Below are 21373 nucleotides of genomic sequence, written 5' to 3'. Positions count from 1 at the left end.
TATTGCCATTGATTATGCGCTATGTCACCCTTGCTATTTTAACAACTATATAATGTCAGATGACTCATTGTTTTCAGTCATATGGGAGGAAAAATAAAACAGCACATATGCTGTTCGTGCCATATATGCATGCTACCTTGTGCACTGTAGGAATGGAAAAAAAGGAAGGACTTCCTAGAATCTGGAAAGGGCAAATGACAATGTCACTTGGAAATCTACCAGAGAGGATGATTTTCTTGAGAAAAGCCTCTGCACAGTTTGTAGTAAGTTCTGGTGAAATGTTTCATGGGATTCCTCAGTAGTCATGATTACCTATGTTACTCAAAGAAAATGAATACAATTGGGAAAAGCAGCTTCTCTGGCTATGCTGGTCTCTTACCTGGAAAAAGAAGTCAGATTAAGTGCCTCATTGTATCTAAAGTCTTTAAAATAAATGAATTCCCTAGCAACACACTAGCTGCACATCTAATTTAGATTGAAATATCATCCATCTATTGACATATTAGGGCAAATAAAATTATCTTTAAAAATAGGAGCATTTATATCTTGTTTGTTCAATGGGCGAAACTTTTATTACAATATTTTAGATCTCTTGCCCAAACATTAAGCTATTATATTCTTTAATAACCTCATTCTTTTTCTTCCTGCTCTTTCTCTGAATAGATCCTTTATCTTGTTTCAAGCTTTGGTTCTCCAGAACAGTACAGTGAGTTTGCAGCTGCAGGAGGCTGGGCTGTTGCAGTAAGTTTCCAGGTCTGTTGCGTAATTTTGACCAAGCCAAGGTTTTGACTAGTTGGTCAGTGAATGACCTCCTTTTTTCCTGCACTGCTCAGGTACCTTTGATTAAAAAGCTCTTAAAAATTAAACACATCTTAGGTGGCTGAGGATGGATGTGTAACAAACACCATTCTGGTTCAGACTGGTACAGTGCCAGAAGCAGAGGTACATGATGTAAAAGCATAGCAAGTATATATGATAATTCTCTCTGATGAGGAGCAGCTGAGGAAACTGGGGTTGTTTAGCCTGGAGAAACAGACCCTCAGGGGAGACCTTATCGCTTGCTACAACTACCTGAAAGGAGGTTGTAGCAAGATGTATGGTGGTATCTTTTCCCAAGTAACAAGTGATAGGACAAGAGGAAATGGCCTCCAGTTATGCCAGGGGAGGTTTAGATTGGATATTAAGAAAAATTTCTTCACTGAAAGGATTGTCAAGCATGGAACAGGCTGCCCAGAGAAGTGGTTGAGTCACCGTCCCTGGAGGTGTTTAAAAGATGTGTAGATGTGGTGCATAGGGACATGGCTTGGGGGTGGACTTGCCAGCGTTAGCTTTAAGGTGGGACTTGATGATCTTATGGGTCTTTTCCAATCTAAATGATTCTGTGATTCTAAGAACTAACAAATTTATTTGTTTTGAACCAGGTTCCTTATGTGCTACACAGTGGTCCTCAGAGCTTGCAAACCCCAATTTGCACATTGAATATTGGGTTTGCAGATAAAGTCAAGTGAGAATGTGCATTGGTCCATGGTCCTGTTTCATTCCTTGCACCAGTACCTGTTCCAACGATGATATTATGCCCACAGGTGGGACTGGGAAGACCTCTTGGTTTGTGTTACTTGCTAAGTGCTGTTAAGTGTGATGTACTAAATATTAGAAAATACCATTGATATTTGTATTGGAATCTAGGTATTTAGTGAAAGAATTTGGTTTATGATTTCACATAAAGCCTTCATGGCTTGAAAAGTCTAACATCAGAATCCTTTGTTGACATTTTTATTGAAGCATGGATCTTTAGCTTGGTTCACCATAAAGTGAAGCATTTTATTTATGATAATGGACAGTTTAGGGCTATAGGGGCATTATAACGTTGCTGGTGTAGATACAACTTTATCAGAAGATACAAACATGACCCGCAATAGAAACAAACACCAAAGAGAACACGATGAAACATTCACTGTTTACAAATCACTTCATTACTACAGACACCAAATGGCAGTTACTGTAAGTAAATCAGTTGTAGAGAACTGACTACATTTAGACAGGGAACTGGGAACTTCTTTATGGGGCTTTATCCACAACTCCTTAGTAGAAAAAGGTTTAATGTCAAGCATTCTTTTTTTATCCACAAAACAATGCTAACCAACAGACATATCAAAGAATAAGACCAAAGGATATCAATGCCTTTACAACTACTTTTGCAATTATCTTCTTGATTAGGTACTTTGATTTTTTTTTAATACATTTTGTCAGAAGGTAAATAGCCCAAAAATCAGCAGCAAAAATATTACAACAACAAAACAAGTAAATACAGTGCCAATGTGTCATATTGTAGAGGAGAATACAAAGAGGACAAACAATGATAACTTAATCATATAAAATGACACAGCTGAAATACAGTGCACTTAAATACCTATGTGACAAAAAATGTTAAATTCTGTACTTAGTATGTAGGTTTTTTTAAACATAAAATCTGAAAAGTCTTTGTGCTTAAACTTTTTTCATGTTAAACAGATTAGTTGCTTACTTCCAATACTGCCACTGTAACTGATATTACAACAGATCACAATTTTCACAGACACATCAACATTAAAACATTTACCTATGAGAAAATAAGTCACTTCTCATTAGTTCACAGTGCGAAAAAGTGGTGTACACTCTGTCTTGAGAAAGGCTTGCATTATTCATCAAGCCAGTTGCAGAAAAGTCCTGATACCAGATGCAGTGCTAGATTTAAAGAATGGAAAGCAACACATCACATGTTGGGAGGAAAAAATATAAATTTCTCGTTTCTTCATGGATATCGTCTAAGTGACCTTCGTCTTCTGTTGTAGAAATGCCTGAGCCCATGTTGCCGTGAAAAATTCATCATGTAATTTTGTTTGCGAGTGCTGTTAAAATCAAAGGGTGGAGGAAGAGAAGCATGTCAGTTTCTTTTATATGTACTTTAAATTATTCTGGAGCAGTGAGCTAGTGGGACAGATTCTTCTTTGTCCTTGCATGACCTTTCAGGCCTGTGTAAAGCTGTGACGTGCACGCTTTGTACAACAGCAAGGTACAAGGTCATTGAGAATCTGTCCCACTTTACATTTATTTACAATTCATGATCTTAGGGAAAGGTTAAGATCTTTCAGCTAATGAAAACTTGTGCTGCCTAGGGCCAGATTCACTAAAGCGGTATGCACATCATACCCTCTCAATACAGGGCATTTCTCTACAGTGGCTTTATACTTCAGTTATCCTTCTGGCTTCAGTCATTAACTGCTTTATCTTGAGAACAAGAAAAGCTTTACTCCATTTCATTATCTGCCACTTTTACCATATAGGAAGTAAAGTACAACAGTTTTATGCAGACTTAATGCAGACTATACACTCCCATGCAATACTGAAGAAAAGTCTGGGAAATAACAAATATAATCATCACATCTGGGAGATCAGGCAAGAGACAGCCTGACTACAGCCTAATTGAAGAAAGGACACTTGTTCAGAAGACCCACCTGGAGGACAAGACTCATCCTACCCAACGAAGATTTCTACTTCTCCCACTGAGGGAAGAAAGAACCATGAGAGGGCAGTGGTGGACAAGACAGCTAGTACCTGAAACCCATCTAACTCCTAAGGGCTGGATCCCACTTTCAGTTTCCAAATTTCAGCAGATTTGGAAATGGAGCTGTGACATATGTGCTGCATCCTTGTCAGTCTACTATGGCCTATACAGACTTGCATACACCTTGGAGAGAACTGCTTGTGCAGCACCACAGACCTTTGACATCTTACTGCCTCTGCTGTGGCAGAGGACTGCAGAACATCCACAGTGCTCCATCTGGTTGTACTTTGGTCTGTTTACATACATATCCAAGCCTCTAGTGCAATGCACACAAATACAGGTCTACATAGATCTACAGCCAGACTGTGCTCAGAATTACATGGGAATTAAAAGGTTTGTGTATTCTTAAGTTCCAGTAAAGGATGTCTCTCCTCTTAGATCTACAACTTGCAGTACACTTCACCAGACTAATGTTTAAAGCAGCTGAGATGTTGCTATAAGAGAGGCAGTGACTTATACTCTGCACTGTAGAGTCCTAGGGCATGGGAAAGACCTTCTGATTGGAGAACTACTTTTAAAAATAAAAATAGTATCGCATACTGCTTCCAGATTCTAGTTTTTAGAGCCACCTGACCTCCTTTCTCCACATGGAAAAGTGGCATACAGGATACTCCCATTGATGCAGTCAGATGATGCAGTTTCTTTAAAAGATCAGAGCACACCATTAACTATGCAGACACCATGGACAACTCCAAAAAGCGTAAGGAGGAACTGCTGGTGACTGTGACACCAAATTTTCTTTTGGTTTCAGGGGAAAGAAGCTGCAAAATCATAGTGAATCTGTGAAGTTCTGGGCTAATTTCTGACTCCCTCTCCTAATCCTTCATGCTTACTTAGGTTCTTCTGCTTTCTAGCTTCATCTTGCAGTGGGAAAAGGATGCCTGACTTAAGCATCTCTACTCCAAGGGACTGGATATTACCAGGAGCTTCCAAACCAAGAAGTCTATCAGATTTTAAAGGTGATCTGTGAAGTAGAGGCCTGCAGTAGACATTACTCTCAAATCTCCCATTTGTGTGTGCAAGGCAGGTTTTCACTTGTGAGTTTTCTCTGTAAGAAGTATATACTCATACTGTAATCAGTCATACTTCTCTCTGTAGTGCATAAGCTTAGTTTTAGTGAATGTGGCCCTTAGGAAAAAGGAATAATTGCATGCTTTGCAAAATACATATGGTCCTCCATAGGCAATGATAGCTTTTGCTGTAGTATGCAATTTAATCTAAAAAACCCTGTATAACAAAGTTATACACTTTTCAACAGCTAATCTAGAACATGATTGACTAACTTGAAGAAAAGCAGTTGTGTCAAAATCTAGATTATAAACCCCTAATCAATTCCAAGTCACTTCCTGACTGGTTTTCCAAGGCTTTGAGACTTTTTTTTTGGTTTGTTTTGCCACTGCTATGTACATGCAAGAATGAAACAAAGTCCAGCTCTTGGTGACAATGAAAGCAAACAGTCTAGACTTGGTACAGCTTTTGGCACTCTAACAGTAAGGCAGAGCTCTAGAGTATTTGGCAATTGAGAGAGGGGTTCATGTTTGAGGTTGACTTGTCCTGACTTTCACCTGACTTCTTCAAGTGAAAAAGAAAGATCTGTGCTGATCTGTAAGAGTTTTGTGTGAGAGAGTGACAGTGGTGAGTTTATATAATGTTAATGCCACTTGGTAGCTCAAGTGCAAAGAAGCTTTGAAGATCAGTCTTTATTCTGGTGCTGTAGTCATCTCAGTGGAACATCACCCTCACTCCAGTGCTGAGTGCCTCACTGAGGAAGGCAGGAGGGAAATCATGACCCTGAACCCACTTCTGAAAGTGGCTGCCATTGGTTACAAGGCTTGAAGGAGGTCTTAATCTTTCTTCCCTTTAATTCCCATTGCCTGGGAAGTGGGTGGTTCTTTAGACACAGGGCCTTCAAGGTGACATCCTGCCTCTCAGGAGAGCATCCTAACCGTGAAGTGAGGATGGAGCACCTATCTGCTGGGAGAAGGCTACTCTGCAGCCAAAATACAGTAGAGAAGGTCCTGGGAGAAAACACAGCCCGACTTTGTGGGGCATCGCTCTTGGTACATGGCACCAAACAGAGCCTGTCGATGTGTTTGGCTGAAAAAAATGCCATTTCTGGACCTGGTTAAGTTTAGGACTGAGCTTGGCTGTGAGACCCTCAGCTTGGGCAAGACTTGGACAGAAGGTGTACATGCTGAGCTACAGTCTTTAGCCCAGGGACCTTTGTGTTCCCCCATCTCCCTCTTGCCTTTGGTCTGCTCACATTCAGCCACAGCTCAGCAGAGATTTTCAGGACTTGTTTTGCACACTGCTATGTGCAACTGCCCTCTGTTTCACTTCAGTGCCTAACCCTTTTGTATCTGGACTTAAAATTATGATGAAGATGTTGAAAACAATGAACAAAGAAAAAAAAAAACAACAAAAAGAAAAGAAAAGAAAGAACTGAAAAAAGCAACAAAGAAAGGGTTACCTAATAACTTAAAAGAGATTTACTTATTTTTTTATGTATATCATTCTGTTCTGTTATTTTATAAGATGATCAAGAATTTACAGAGAAACATATCTTTATGTCTTACACTGAACACCAGAGCAGTAAAGTGTGTGAAAAATGAGAGAAATCTAAATTCTCAAGAACTAAATGGTTATTTTCTTCACTTGCACTGACATGGTTCAAACTTGTCCTCGCCAGTGTCTACGATAGACTTTCCAACTACTAGTTGGATGCCACATAAAAACTGTATGCTTGCTATAGAAACCAGCGTCATTTTCACTCTTGCTACAGGTAAATATGTGTACCCTATGTATTATAGCATCGTATCATATTGTATAATATGTATAGTCTGGTATGCATAAAGTCAGAGCAGGTCTATATTTATTTCTCTGAATTAATTTTATATATTGGTAGAAGGCAAGCACTGTATAAGAGTGATCAATAGCGCTCTATAGGATCACGATAAGAATTATGTAATATAATTTGCAGGAATAATTAGGCATTTCTTGCATTTCGTGGATTTAAGAATGCTTTCAATACTATTAATAACAAATTTAATTTCTATTTTTATAGACTGATAGAAGGATTTACCATTATTCTGCAGTTGTTTTGTTGTTTAGCGTACCCAAAGTATGCCAGGCAGCATCAAACTATATTATGAATAGACACCCCTTCCATAATGGAGGGTGTGGAGGGAATTTTTGTTTGGATATCACTGGCAACCTGAAGGCTGCTTTGCAAGTGTGTAATGAACAGGTCAGCATCTCCTGAGCCTTCTGCTTTTTCTGTGCATTCACTGAACCATCAGTAAATCAGAAAAGTACAGATCCAAAATAATTATCTGTATATTGCTTATGGAGCAAGCAGCAAAAAAGCAATTAATAGGAGCAACTACTGTGTAATTTGTTCAACAGTTTTGAGTGCATTAGTAAAAAATAAATAGAAGATAACAGTCCTCCAGTTTGTGTAGGAAACCCTAAATAACGTTCCAGTGAAGTCACTGGAGTTATACTAGTTAGATGAAAACAATATGCAGACAATACATAAGAACAAAATTCTGTCTAGGGCATGTTCAATAAATACCTACAGTGAAGCAATTTATGCGAAGGAGTCACTCTGGGTCTTTAGTCTTTAATAAAGCATTCTGGTTATTGCATGCTTCCTAAAGCACAGTTTGAACTACAAGTCTGAAGTTTAAAATTTATGAAAATAGAACATAGCTAAATGGAATGAAAATATGCAGTAAAAAACCTAGTAGATACTAATATCGTTCATTATTTCCATGTTTTTAATTGACAGGACACAGTAGGAACCAAATAGAAACAAAAATATTTGGATAACAAAATGAACATGAACGAAGCCTTAGGAAACAGCAAAGGCATGCCTCTCAGGACTAGGCTTGGGGTAAATTCTGAGGCTGAATTACAAATGCTTTCTTGGAAGGTACTATAATAAGAAAAGTGATGTGCTCTGACTGGAGTCCTGATGGCCCATATCAATGACACATGTTCTTTGGCTTTGGTGAGGTCAAGATTTGAACCCAGAGCTCAGTAACTATGTTGGTTAGTGGTATCTATTAACTGTGACAGCACAAAGCAGCAGAGTTACAAGAAACAAAACAACTACCCGGGGAGACACTTGCTGTGTGTCTGAGGGCCACTGTGCAGATTCACTGACATACACTACCTGGCTGTGGCTTGAGCTCTGTGGTCATTAATTACGGAGAAAGTGGGAATTCCTCTTTGGAGTTGAGAGGTCGCCCATGCAATGTGCTAGGTGCTCTCCATTGGCAGGTCTCATTGCACCACAGGAGAAGGAGAAGTCCTTCTCGCTGAAGGCTCAGTGAAATTCCCACTGTGGTATGGGCTGAGCTGCTGCATGCTTTCTGCTAAGTTTAACTTCCCCCAGTGCTCCCTGGGGAAGAGCTGCAGGAACAGGGCCCTCAGGAGCTACGTGACACATGTCAGAGTACAAATGATTTTCCACCAACCCATCACTGACAAAACTCCGTGAAGGAGCTGTAGCTTTAACAGAAATGTACATCTGATATTGATTCAGGGAAAGTACTTACCTTATTCTAGTGTAAAACCAATGACAGCAAACAATGAAATACAACACAAGTTAGAAAATGCCTTTCAATGCATGCAGCACTGTGATTAGTCATAAAACCCTGATGAGGTTTAGAGGCAATATAGGACTTTTCATCTCTTTTGAAAATAAAAATTGAACAAATTATTTCCTGATACTTCAAATCAATATTTATATTTTTATTTTCTATAAAATTCAGCATGCACTTTTTAGAAACATAATAAAAATGTCATAAAAGCACAAACTGCATCATATTAAATTTGGCATAAATGTTATGAATATTCAGATAATTACCTAATGTTTGAACTATTTGTGTTCTTTATTATAAATATGCTGATACTTTAATTTAAATGCATTTTTCAAATCATTGCTTTTTACTAAAAAAATGAAGCAGATGAAAATGCTTTTCCACGTGAGCACTCCTTGTTAGAGGTAGAATATATAATTTGTATTTTAATGTTGCAAAATAAGGATAAACATTGTTTGCATCAGATGCAACATAGCTTCTTACTAAATCATTTGTGCCAAAAATGTGAGAATATCTTGACAATGAAGAGCATGGAGTAATGGCTATGGAGGGAGTCATTCTGTAATCCAACAGTTAACCATAAAATAGTAGGTGGGGATAAGATTTCTTGCATTCCTTGCACAACTCAAATTCCTTTGGATCACATACTGAGTTTTGGGGTGCAAAGAAAGCAACATCAGACCCTTAGTGTTCATCTTATCATTATCCTTTAGTTCTCAATACCTTTGACCAGAATTGAGTTTGTGAGAGTTCCGTGAGGGCCTGCCCTGTACACAAAGAAATGGCAGTTCCAAGTGCACATGCAAAAAGGTGCATGGTATCTGTGCAGCAGACAGGCTGAGAGCTGTGCTTCCAGAGAGGAACAATGTGCAAATGAAATGCAGAGTTGGACATGGGCTCTTCTTAGGGCAGAGGTACAGGGGCACAGAAAAATACCTTGTCTTAAGTCTAGGGTAAAAAATTTTTTTATCCTAAGAAGAGCCACATAGAACATGTGAGAGTTGTGCCTAAAGCTTTCTTTACAAATGGAGAGAAAAAATGCTGCACTAACAAGGAATAATTGGCACTAGCTTTAAAAGGGACTGGAGAACTTGCCAACTAGTATCCTCTCTCCACCACAGCAGAGACATCAAGCATTGTTAAAATAAGTTGGCAAGCAGTTAGTTGGCAAGATCAATTTAACGTATAACATAGTCAAAGCAGGTATTGTGTTTCACCTGTTTGAAAGAGGTGCTCAGTTTAAGCACCATGTGCAGTCTTAATGATACTATGTTTTAATGAGTAGTTCAGATAATTCATTCAAAAGTGAAATGATTTTAAGTAACATAGAAAAGCATCCATCAGTGGCCTTTCTTATCACTGCCAGGTATTTTGTATGCACATATAATCTGCAGGTTAATTTTTGCCCCAGCAAAATATTTTGGGAGCAAAGGAAACAAAGAAATTGGACCCTGAAAACATGTTTGCTGGTGAGAGGATGATGGCCCTTGACTCAGAAATCAATTGGACTGAACAGAGAGTGACCCTGGCTGTGCATCAGCTGTAAGTGGTATCTGCACTATGACTTGGCAGCTGGGCCTGTGACAGAATTAATTTCAAATCTTTGGATTGCTGCGAAGAGTTGAGCCATGAAAGCAGGTGTTCACAGATTTGTCCCTGGGGTGAGCCCTGTAAGGAGGCACGAGGACATCCTTCATGTTGGATGGGAAATAAATCAAGAAAATCCTTGGTTGTGCTACATCCCTACAGATCAGCTCTCCCTGCTGGCAGGTGCTTTCCCCGTTTGTCCTCTTACTCCAGCCCTTAGTCTACTCAAGGAGAGTGTGGCTCACTTGCCTGTGGGCTGAGGAAGAGCTGGCACAGCACCGAGGTGTGCACCTGGGGGTGCAGGCAGCCAAGCCAACACCTAGGGCATTTGGGAAAATCAGATCTCTTTGTCAGCCCACAGGGTAGTAGAGGAAACACAAGATGAAATGTGTGAAAAGCCAGGAATTTCTGTATGTCCCAAACCACACCTTCTAGCATAGGTCAGCTTCTTGCTGTAAAAACTCATAGGCTGGAGACTTGTCTGCTGTGTCAACATGAGTATGCAGACCACAAACAGACATGAAAATCTAGGACTTAAACCAGGGCCAGTGAGGATAATTTTGATGGTTCCCAGAGAGGTGTATGGAGTCTCAGTCAGGTGGGTGATGGAGTGCAGGGGTATAAAAGGACTGAGCACAGACTGTGTTAGACACAGACCATCAACATGGTCCTGTAGCCAGGGATGTTCATGGCTTTATGAGACAAGGTCAGAGTGCCAACAGGAATTACTTCCAATTTAGGAGACACAGGTGTTTCCAAAGGTATCTCAGCTTTGGGATAAGCCAGGCAGAAGCCTACTGATTTGCTAGTGACTCCCAATAGAATTAATGGGAAGATGTAGTTACAGCACCCTGGTGAATGGTTTTAGTTCAGGCCATGCCTCTCTGCAGCCATGTCAGAGAGCCTTGGGGTGGCTATGGCCCACAGAGCTCTCTTTTGGCAGTCTTAGTGGGAGGGCAGAGCACCTGAGGCATGCTGCCTCCTTGTCTCTTGCTGGAAAGCTGCCTGGGCAAGGTGGCTTGCTCTCCCAAGGGGTGGGCAGGGTTTCTGTGCCCTTCATTGGAAAACAAAGGAATATTAAGAATTAAAGCTAAGTCCTACCCCTAGTATTCTTTGTGTGAATCCTGGTAGCCCTGGTGTGTGCAGCATCATCCAGGGTCAGTGCTAACAGACACTGATGCAGGTTCCCTTCTCTATGCCTGGAAGCACACCATGGAAATGACTGTCTTCATCATTTTACAGGTGAAGGAACTGAAGTGCTGGGGTTAAAGTGACCGGTGTGAGATGGCCACGTGAAATAGCAGAACTAAAGGAAAAGCCAGGTGAGAGTATCTATTGACAAGGATCTGTGTGCCTCCTTTCAGAAAGCCTCCCAAAGGCTTTATTGAACCCTTTGTGGATTACCTGCAAATGAAATTTAAGAGACCTACAGAATATTTTGTTGAATTAGAAGGTGCAGCTAGAACAAAACAGAGGGGTTGAAGCCACCTGCCAGGTCTGAGCACATGCCAGCATATGAACCAGATGCGCCACAGCATGTATTTCTGCCTTTCCTGAGAGCAGCACGTTTCACGTGCTGTAGTTAGCAGGGTCTGGAACTCCACGTATGGCCTTTGGGAAATATGCTGCCATGGCGCTGCATTTCACAGTACTTGGTAAGGAGAAATCTGTCTGGTTTGGTCTGTCTTCCTCTGTGGGTTGTACCAGGTGTTGCTTGAACAGGGTGGAAACTCTCTGTCTCTAGCCTGATATTTTGGCCAATATTCAGAAGAACCTTAAAGTTCTTTAACAGGAGAAAAAGAAGAGAAGGGAGGAGGCACTGTCTGCCCAGCCCATCTGGTTCCTTCTCTCATCAAGGTGCGATTAGTTGCTATAGCATTTCTATTGCTGTCTCCATTCTAGTATACCATATCTCGTATGACTGACTTGTCACCACTCAACTTAAGTTGTGTGTCTAGTCTACAGCATGGCAGATCTCATTGTCAAGGAAGTTGTCCATATTTCAGCCTAAGAATCACTTTTTTAAAATAATCTGTCCTATTCCTACTTACACCCCCTAATTCAATGCTTGGATTGATGGGTAATACTGTGCTTTTTTTTTTTTTTTTCTCTGATCCGATTTTTTCATTTTAATTTGTTTGTTTGTTTGTTTGTTTGTTTTTTAATTGCAAGGTAGAAAGACTTGGGAATATTCAGAACTACCAGTTCCCTTTTCCATGGTTTCCTAAACACTGTGAGTCTCCTGCAGGTTCATACTCTTCCATATCTTTCCTGATGCAGCATTGGACAGCCATTAATTAAACCAGGAATCACATTCATCCCTCTGTTCCTTCAAGTTTTAAGCTTAATGTTATGGAAGCAGAGCCCAGCAAGGTGTGTAAAAGCAGCAGAGCGTGTACAGTTACTCAGTGTTGGGACCAGTTTGGTTTGGGATTGATATGAGTGCCATGCAAGCTGGTGCTTCTCGGTGGAAAGAAGGGGTCTAACTAGCAATCAGATAATTCACTTTGCTACTGTTACAAAACATTACTTGCAGTGTCTCTGCTAATTCAGAAACCTCATGGTTATAATTACACAGTCTGGAGGTTATCCAAGCCTAATTTCTTCATTACTGGTTTTTAAATTGTTCAATAAAAGGAATGTTTGAACCTATCTATGGAGCAGGCACGCCTCTCTCTGCCAACCACTGTCAGCGATGAGTTCCCGCCCGTGAAGCCACTAGTATTTCACTTCTACTGGAACTAAATTGTTAGAGAAAAAGCAGGTCATCTCTTTGTGACATAACACAGGAAAAACGGGTTAGCTTCCAGTGAAACCCATCTCAAGAATGGGAGAATCAGGAGGGTGCAGACACTTTACTTGGTAAAATCTTGACAAGGGGATGATATAGAGCTCAGACCATAGGAACCTGATATAGTGAACCCTGTTTCTGAACAGTATCCTTCTTACTAAAAAAAGGAAATGAATAAGGCATTAGTTGCTAATGCAAATTTTTCAGAGGCACAACAACATTACTTTGTGCAAAGAGCAATACAGCAGAATGTTCTGTATCTTCAAGAGGATATAAATCAGCCTTACGTGGTGGCACAGCGTTGAACAGGAATATCCTTTCTTATGTCCCAGCACAATATATTTTTCACAGTCATTGCTGCACTACAGGACCACACCAATACTTGGCGTGATAAAGCCCCGCTTTCCCTCCTGTGTTTTTTCATGATGCACAACACATACCCCTGCTGTGCCACTTATTTCATGGTGTCTTAACCACTGACAGTTGCAGTCAGGGCAGAGCATTAGCAGAGACTGGTTCTCAAAGGTTTCTCTGGGGCACAACGGTTCTTACTGAGCTTAACACTCATGCCATGCTGGAGGAATTTCAGTGCTTTCTGAGATGGGGTGGGATGAGGTGAAGCTGATACTCACAGGACGACTTCTACGTGGTCCAAAGCCCACTGATCATGACCTGTTCCGTTGTGACGGGGCTGCCACCAGCGCAGTAAGACTCCTTTCATTCGTGCCTCCCTGTCATCACAAACACAAAAGCCTGTGAGAGCTCCAGGCTGTGGGCATTTTGCACATCCCTATCTACCCCCCAAAAGGAACTGAGAGGAAAGTCAAAATATTATTTCTATATCCCTGATCATCAACACACCGTACATGCAAACCATTTAGTGGTGAAAAATGCACACAGATAAGGAGGATTACTTTGTTTTTTCCTCATATCTTCAAGAATTTCATTTTTCTTTCAAGTATATTGACAAACACTAGGCTGGAATTTCTTAATCAGCTGTCCCCTTAAGTATTCTTCTTTGTTTACCCTCTCATCAACCTTTTTTCTTGCACAGTGATGCAAAGATAGATTCTTTACTAGCAGAAATATATCTGTGCACTTAGAGGTAATGAAATGTGACGGAGTACTCACAGGGGAACATTATAAGACACTCTTTGGGCTTGTATAAAGTCCTTTGGCTGATGCTGTGCAATTACTTGCCATGTAATTCCATTATTTACACTGTATTGGAGGAGCACTGCCTTGTCCACAGTGTTAGGATCACTCAGATTGGTATTGCAACTGTCTGTTTGTGAAATACTTCCAATTTGCAAAACAAACATGATTTTGCTGTAAAACACAGAGAGAAAAGGTATTTTCAATATGCAAAAAGTATTCAAACAGCAACAATAACATTTTCAGGTTTATTTCAGTTACCTTATTAAAACTTTGAGCATCCTCAAGAATCATTACTTTTAATATGGAAAAGAAACGGTTCTCACAACTGTAAAACACAGCTCCCCTTTCAAAGTAATAGTTTACTATGTATAACATATTGCCATATTGCTGGAGGCAATACATCCAATTTTACAATCTATCTGCACAAAACTGAGACACGTAAACAATATAAACATGCAAATAAGTGTATGAAATCTAAAAAAGGGCAAATAAAATTTGAATAAAATAAAGTGCCTAAAAAATTTATCATATACTACCTGGGTGTTCAAATAAGAAAGGAAGAGCCTGATTTATATCTGGCCCATTTGCCGATTCATCCTGTTCCTAATCTTGCTTTAGACAACTAAATACAAACCAGTCCAGAAAGCTGTCACTCTGTTAAGAGCCAGCACAGGCTGGTTGCATTTGTTTTTCCAAGGCCAAAGAGGCTCCATAGATGAAAAAGATACTCCTGTTCATTGCCAGGTGAATATAATTCTATTTGACAACTGAAACAGGAAAATGAGTCTGTAATTACTAATAGCATCTTTAGTCATAACTGTCGTGGAGGCACATACAAACATGGGATTTGTCTTATCAAATCAGGCACTGATCCAGACAGTCTGGTGTCCAGTCTTTGCCAAGAGCTTCATTGTCAGTGCTGGCTTACTAGACAGTGCTCTGTTGGGCATGACGAAAACATCTGACCTTTTCATCTGACATCGCTTCCTCCTCACTCTCCATCTCCCAAATGGAAGTCACAAAGCATTTTGCCAACCGTCATGTTTATCTGCCAGCCACATCTGACTGCATGGTACAGCCAGGTCAGTCCATTCTCATCAGTACTGGCTCACATGGCTGCACGTACACATGAAGAGTTTCCTTTCTCAAAGAGCGTTTTAGACTCAAAGTCTTACCTTGCTCGGGTGAGATCCAGAGGCTTAGTCACAGCTTGTCGTATTTGACATCCATTAAAATAGAGTGAATCTCCGTGGGCATAGGGTGCCAGCTGCCCGCATCCATTCCCTATCACTCCCCCCTGAATTGTTTCCCAGTTTATTTCAGTGACTCTTTCAGATTCAAAATTATCTTTAATATAACTGGGGAGGTCATGGCTAAAAACAGAGCAGTCATCACCTAGAAATGACAGAGGGAAGTTATAAAACACACAAAAATCAAAAGAATTGAGAAAATTGAGTTACAGTTTATTGTAATTCCATTCAAGGTTGTGGCCCAATATACAGTGTGACTACAGTCCGCATGTATTTCAGTAGATCCATGAATAATGTGCACATTGCTGTACAGCCTTAATTTTTAGAAAACTGAGGCTGTGAGTCTTATTTTTTGCAGCAGTATAACATTAAGAACTGCAGTACAGTTTCTCCTATTTTGCATTGATGCCAATACGAGAAACCTCAAATTGCTTGTGTCTAAAACAGGGAAGGAATCTGATCTTAGAAAGTTATGAGTCTCTCTCCTGGAAAAAATTAAACACTGGCTTCACTCCCACAAAGTACTTACAATTTAATGAGGACACTCAGGTACCATTAGGCATGTGCTTAGCTGCATTGAGGGATTACAGCAGAACCTTCTGTCCTGATGGGGCACAAAACTGAGTCCCTTACAAATGCCTGTCACCAACATCTGGATCCCATGTACACATCCCCTGGAAGTGGGTGCACCCTTGGAAGGAGTACAGGGGTGGAAGCCATTTCTGGGTAAGCAGTCATCCACGTTCTGCCTTCAGTGAAGGCTGAATGGGCTTTACAGACAGTGCCAGACAGTCTACTGAGAGACTGCTGACTCAATCCAGAAAGCATAAAGGGAGGGAAGAGCTATTATCTGCAGCTCTGTCAAATTATTAATTTTGAATTTGTTACTCAAGCATTCCAGTGATGAATGGAATTGGACATGAAACCTCACTGTCTTTTTGTTTAATTTTGAGCTAAATTAGACTGTAGCAGATGTATAAGAAAGAAATAAATGAAACCTTGGTATCCTTCATCACAAATGCAAATGGCTCCAGTTGTGCAATATCCGTGACCACTGCAGAGCTTAGGGCATGCTTCCCCGATGTACACATGGTCAATTGCCCAGCTTTGTTTCTCTAGTTCTTCTCCCTTCTGAATCCACCTGAACTGAGTTGCACTGCAAATATCAAAGTCCAAACACCATATGATGATATCTAGCAATAAACACATCTGTACAGTGACTTTCAAATACACCAGCAGCAGATGTAATGAAAAATGATGTATGAACTGGCTGTGACTTCAATAACTGGAAAGACCCACCCTGAATGGGTGGCTGCTACATCATTTCCAGTAGCCAGTTCTATTAACAAAAAAGCTTCCTGAAAAACATTAATTATGTATCAGATCTAAATCCAGCAATAAAGAAGCATTTTTCAGTTCACTAGTTGTTCCAAGCAAGCAGTGCCAGCAAGACAGCTGACATTTTATAGGTCCACAGTGAGCTGACCTTTCAGTAACCTACCTGGATGAGACATGATCAGGCAGCTGGATAGTTATTCTTCTCCACATAGAGCTGTTGACAGAGTTATAGATGGTAGCTTCATGGAATTGAAATGGGGAGCAGCCAATGCTATTAGATGAGGAAGGAAGACAGTGTGTCTGCACGAGCTGCCATGAGTCTGTCCTGTAGGAAACAAACAAACAAAATGTTTTAGAACAACTGAAAGAGTAATGAAAGGGAAACACATAATTTCTAATGGTCATGGCATTGCCTGTTTTACTAAACAAACCCAAGAGATTGTCAGCAATAATTACCACGCTCTGTAGCCACGAATAGACAAGAGGAGAGAGGCTGAAGCACCAGTGCAGCCAGGGAGGACTTTCCAGCACCGGGCTTGAGTGCTGTGAAAGCCTTGGGGGTGGTACACACAGCAGAGTCCAACCCAGAGCTTCTCTGGGCTGGTATGACAGAAGGATTTCTTTTGGAGTCTGCTCCTTAGTCTCTCTCTTACAGTGTTCAGAAGAGTCCCAATAGAATTTGCTCCATGTTCACCCACAGTCATTTGAGCACAGAATATACCTTCGCTTTTACAAATTATAATGCACTTCTCTGCTACAGCACAGGAGACAGTGTTATTAATGGTTTGCTAGTTAAAGACCAATTTGGAGTTAAGTAACTCCCACTTCAGTACAGCTTGGTCCTAAATATATAGTCCTGTAGTATACTAAACCAAGTTTCCTGTGAATGTATTTTTCTGCAAGCACATTTTTAACAGGAGCATGCTCATGACTGTAACTGCAAGCTCAATGCCATGAATCTCTCAACATCTGGGATAAATTATAAAGAGAATTTACAGAAGTTACGTGGACAAATCCCAGTGCTTGCACACACGCTTTGTTCAGATCCTGTTACAAGATGAACAGCCAAGTAATTGCTTTAATAAATAAAAGCTCTCTAGGTTTTTAATATCATACTTGTTTGTTTGTTATGTCTATGCATTCTGCTGTCATTTACCTGGCATCCTTTGTATACTCCAGCATCACAGAGTGGAGGTCCCCACAAGAAGTTGCCTCACAGCCAACCACGATCTATAGCACAAATAAAATTGGCTGCTGTAACAAGTCAGGTAGACATTTAATGTGATATATAATGAAGTCCTGCTCTCTCTCTTTTTTTTTTTTTTTTTTTTTTTGCCAACTTAGATCTTGGTCAAAATCCATCAAAAGTGGATGGAAAACAAAAGATACAGTACTTCAGATACTGCTTTTACTTAATGAATTTGACTGCATTGCTACTGTTACTTTCAAGTAGAATCCTAACACTAAGTTCCTAAAGTTTAAATTAAATATCTAAACAAACATTGTTTCTGAAACATAAAGATGTGGTAGCTCCTTGGCATTTGAGAAAGTGAAGTATCTAACTATGTGTTTGCCTATTAAATTTATAATTGATAATGATAAAATGTGCATATAATCTTCAAGTCAATCCAATTTAAGATCAGAATTATTCTGAATATTTGAAAACAGAAATATATTTTTATCATATTAGAGTGGAGAGATTGCAGTACCCAATGTACAGCACTGAAAAGATAACAAAAAGCTAAATTTTAAGACCCTCAGAACCAAATGGCGGCCATGCACTAGAGCTAATTTATTTGGAAGTAAAATCTTTGCTGTGACTGGTGAAAAGGAGGAGTCAAGAGAGAAAAACTTTGCAAGGAGAGTTTAGTAATACAGACTATTAAATGCTGATGTGTTATCATAATTTTGGCCTTAAAATAGAGGAAAAAGATGATAGGCTGGCTAAAATAAGAAACTTGGAGGGGTCTTGGCATTCATTAGTAAAAAGCATGTCAGACTCTTCTTTTATAAAATTTCTTTGAAGGTGGCATGCTGTATGAGTGGGGGAAGCAGTGCTTTAGGGTTTATATTAGCCAATATAAAACTGTCAATGATGATGAGAAAAAAGTGAAAATATTGATCAGTGGAAGATGGAAAATTCTGGAACTGTCTTGTCAAATAGAAGAGCAAGATAAAAGACATAACAAGAAAATGTGTGACTATTTTGATAACCCTTCTTTCATATTAATAAGCCAGGTGCTTGGGAAGGGACTAGAACATATGTGTATAACAGGTACATGTTGCCTTTGGCCCAGTGGAGGATACTATCTTAAAACAAAGTAAAATATTCAGAAATGTTTCTCTGATGATTTAGGTCATTTGCCATGACACAAGTAAGTAGAAGGGGCACTGCTACTTGAGTACTTTTATGTTTTCCATACGCCACTCCTCCCTAGCCTGCCTCTACCTTGCTTTTTCTGCTTATTTATGAGTTAGGGGAAATGACGTACTCTGCATGCTGTGTATTCTCAACTTAGAAGATAATACCTACTGTATCTGATGATCCGGTAATTTCAGGAAGAAGAGATTAGACTTCAAATCCCTCTCAGTAACCCCCAAAGCATAAAGACAGTTGGAATAATTTGACATTTAACATTCATGCAACCTCTCTGGTTACCATTACTTACACTTCAGAATTTCCTTTAAATTTAATAAAAAGTAATTATTAATTATTCATCCATCTAGGCATCCTAGTTGGAAGAAGAATAATTTCTGGAGACACAGTAGATGATTTTTCATTGCATACTTTACTTTGGAGAGAGAGAACATTTCTTACTTTAAACTGCATCATGTATCCTGGCTGTATAATGAGCTCCCTGGAGGACAGGATGTTGTGTGTTTTGTCCTTTTTCTTATTTGGCCAGTAGAGATGGAATGATGGATTTCCACAGAACCCTGCTGTCCTGACTGCATTAGGGTAAAAACTCCAGTTTTCTTCATGAGATGTGCCCTCTATTAAGATGAGTTAAATACAATTACTGCGTTGTCTTGGTAAACATCCAGGCTTAGTAATGAATCCACAAAATCACTAGATAAAGTACTTCCATGATGTGAACACTAAATATATGCAATCTGTTGTGACACACAGTAAGTAAGCTATTAACAGACATAATAAAAACATCGGCTTCAGAGAGGTAATTAAAATGTTTAAATAATAGTACTTAAAAAAAATATGATTAAATAGAACTTTACTATCCAGAATTAAAATGAAATAAGTTGGACAGAAATAAAAATTTTTGCCTTTCTTATAGGTATATACATATGCACACACACATATACATAACTGAATATATATGTGTATATATATATATTTACACACTCCTATTAGTAGCATGATGAATGGCATATAAACAACATTAGTCTACAAAATGAAAAATCTGCAGAGTTAAAAAAAAAAAGAAAAAATGTGCATGCAAGCTCCCAGGGCTTATCTTAGATAAGATAATGCCAGACAAAAGATTAGCTGTCACAGCCTGTCTTACCATCATCAAATGTATCTACCAGCTGGCTAGGGTTGATCTCTGCTCCCCCAATCAGGATATTGTCCAGAGCCCACTGTGCCCGTTCAGGGCCTGAAACCACGATCCCGTTGCTGATGGTAAAAGGCTGCCACCAGCGCAAGCGGGTTGTATTGGTCAGAGCGTGTTCAGGGAGGAGGATGTAGTCATGTCTGACTGAGATGTATTTTTGGTAATCCATCTCATGAAGCAAAGTCCAGGATATCCCTGGAATGAAAAGATGCAGGTTTAGTAATAAAAACAAGCATATGGTAGAATCTTCTAAAATGTTAAAGGAAGATAATAGGAAATAAAAAATAATAGCTATGATTTTCTGATAGACAAATCTTAACTTCTAATGGTAGTTGGCAACTGTTACTCATTGCAAGAATAATCTTGTAATCGTATAAAGGAATCAAATTGGCTGGAAGTCACTGCTTACTGAAATCAGGTAGGAGGATTATGGAAAACTCCTGAGCAACAGATGAAAATTTTAGATAGGGAAAAACCTTTACAGGGACAAAAATAACTCCACAATTAAAAATAATCTTATTATGTTGGATCTCTCTGACTTTCTCAGATATCCATGGTGCTTGAATACAGAACAGGGCTGCAGCTTAGCTGAAACTGCAGGATGTACTTGCCTCCATCAATGGAATAGTCTAGCAGCACTCCCTCCTTTCTGCAAGTTGGTCTGTGACATGTTGTCATATTGTTTTCACTTCCAATTCTCCCCCAGTACTGTAGAAACCTAAAAGTAAATGTGTAAGTTTACATCTGTTAAAGACCTGCACAAATTGAGAAGTTTGCTTTCTGTTAGCAGATGCGCTGAAATATTTCAAAATGCCAGTATTTTTAAGCAAGTAACATCGATGTACAAGTAGAACAAAGGTTTCTAAAAACATTGCTTAGTAATTCTCATGGGAACCTCATGAAATTCAGCAAAGTCCTGCCCCTGGAAGGGGCTAACCCCTTTCAATGGTACTGGCTAGGGGTTGTCTGGCTGGCAACCACTTTGCTAACAGTTCCCTGGGAGTCCTGATGGAAAGGCTGCTCAGCATGAGTTAACAAGGTGCCCCTATCTCAATGAAGGACATAAAAAGAATTGATAAACTGAGGCAAGGTCAGTGGAGGCCATTGAAATGGTTGGGTCTGGAGCATGTGCCCTGTGAGGAGAGGCTGAGGGACCCGGGCTGGTTCAGCCTGGAGAAGATGGCTGGGACTGGAAGTCAGTGGTCATACATCCAAAAATGGGAGATTCCAAATGAATATAATGGGGAAAAAAAATCACTGTGAGGGTAAATCAACGCTGGAACAAGCTGTCCAGAGAGACTGTGAGACCTCTGTCCTTGGAGGCTTTTCAAGATCCAACAGGACAAAACCCTGAGCAAACTCTGGTCTGAATTCAGTGTTGACCTGGCTTGGAGCATGAGATTGGACAAGAGACTCCCTGAGGTCCCTTCCTTACTGAAAGGCTGTGTGATTCAGTGAATTCTTGC

At 39.9% G+C, this 21373-nt stretch overlaps 1 protein-coding gene across 1 annotated transcript in view; it reads right to left on the bottom strand.

Annotated features, from left to right (window-relative positions):
* Positions 1 to 1759: 1759 nt before the first annotated feature.
* RELN (reelin) overlaps positions 1760 to 21373 on the bottom strand; it is a 243611-nt gene continuing 223997 nt past the window's right edge. The window contains exons 55-65 of the mRNA XM_026868008.1: positions 20519 to 20625; positions 19860 to 20102; positions 19154 to 19329; positions 17492 to 17565; positions 16499 to 16660; positions 15996 to 16153; positions 14923 to 15142; positions 13721 to 13918; positions 13222 to 13320; positions 8167 to 8172; positions 1760 to 2888 (exon numbers count right to left, since the gene is read on the bottom strand). Coding sequence (XP_026723809.1) covers positions 2792 to 2888; positions 8167 to 8172; positions 13222 to 13320; positions 13721 to 13918; positions 14923 to 15142; positions 15996 to 16153; positions 16499 to 16660; positions 17492 to 17565; positions 19154 to 19329; positions 19860 to 20102; positions 20519 to 20625 — 1540 coding nt within the window. The 3' untranslated portion in view covers positions 1760 to 2791. The remainder of the gene's footprint in view (positions 2889 to 8166; positions 8173 to 13221; positions 13321 to 13720; positions 13919 to 14922; positions 15143 to 15995; positions 16154 to 16498; positions 16661 to 17491; positions 17566 to 19153; positions 19330 to 19859; positions 20103 to 20518; positions 20626 to 21373) is intronic.

Source organism: Athene cunicularia (genome assembly GCF_003259725.1).
Source record: "Athene cunicularia isolate RWA chromosome 1 unlocalized genomic scaffold, athCun1 chr1_part2, whole genome shotgun sequence".
In the NCBI taxonomy this organism is placed as follows: Eukaryota; Metazoa; Chordata; class Aves; order Strigiformes; family Strigidae; genus Athene; species Athene cunicularia.
Note: the sequence above shows the minus strand (reverse complement) of the source record. Positions and strands in the feature narration are given on the sequence as shown.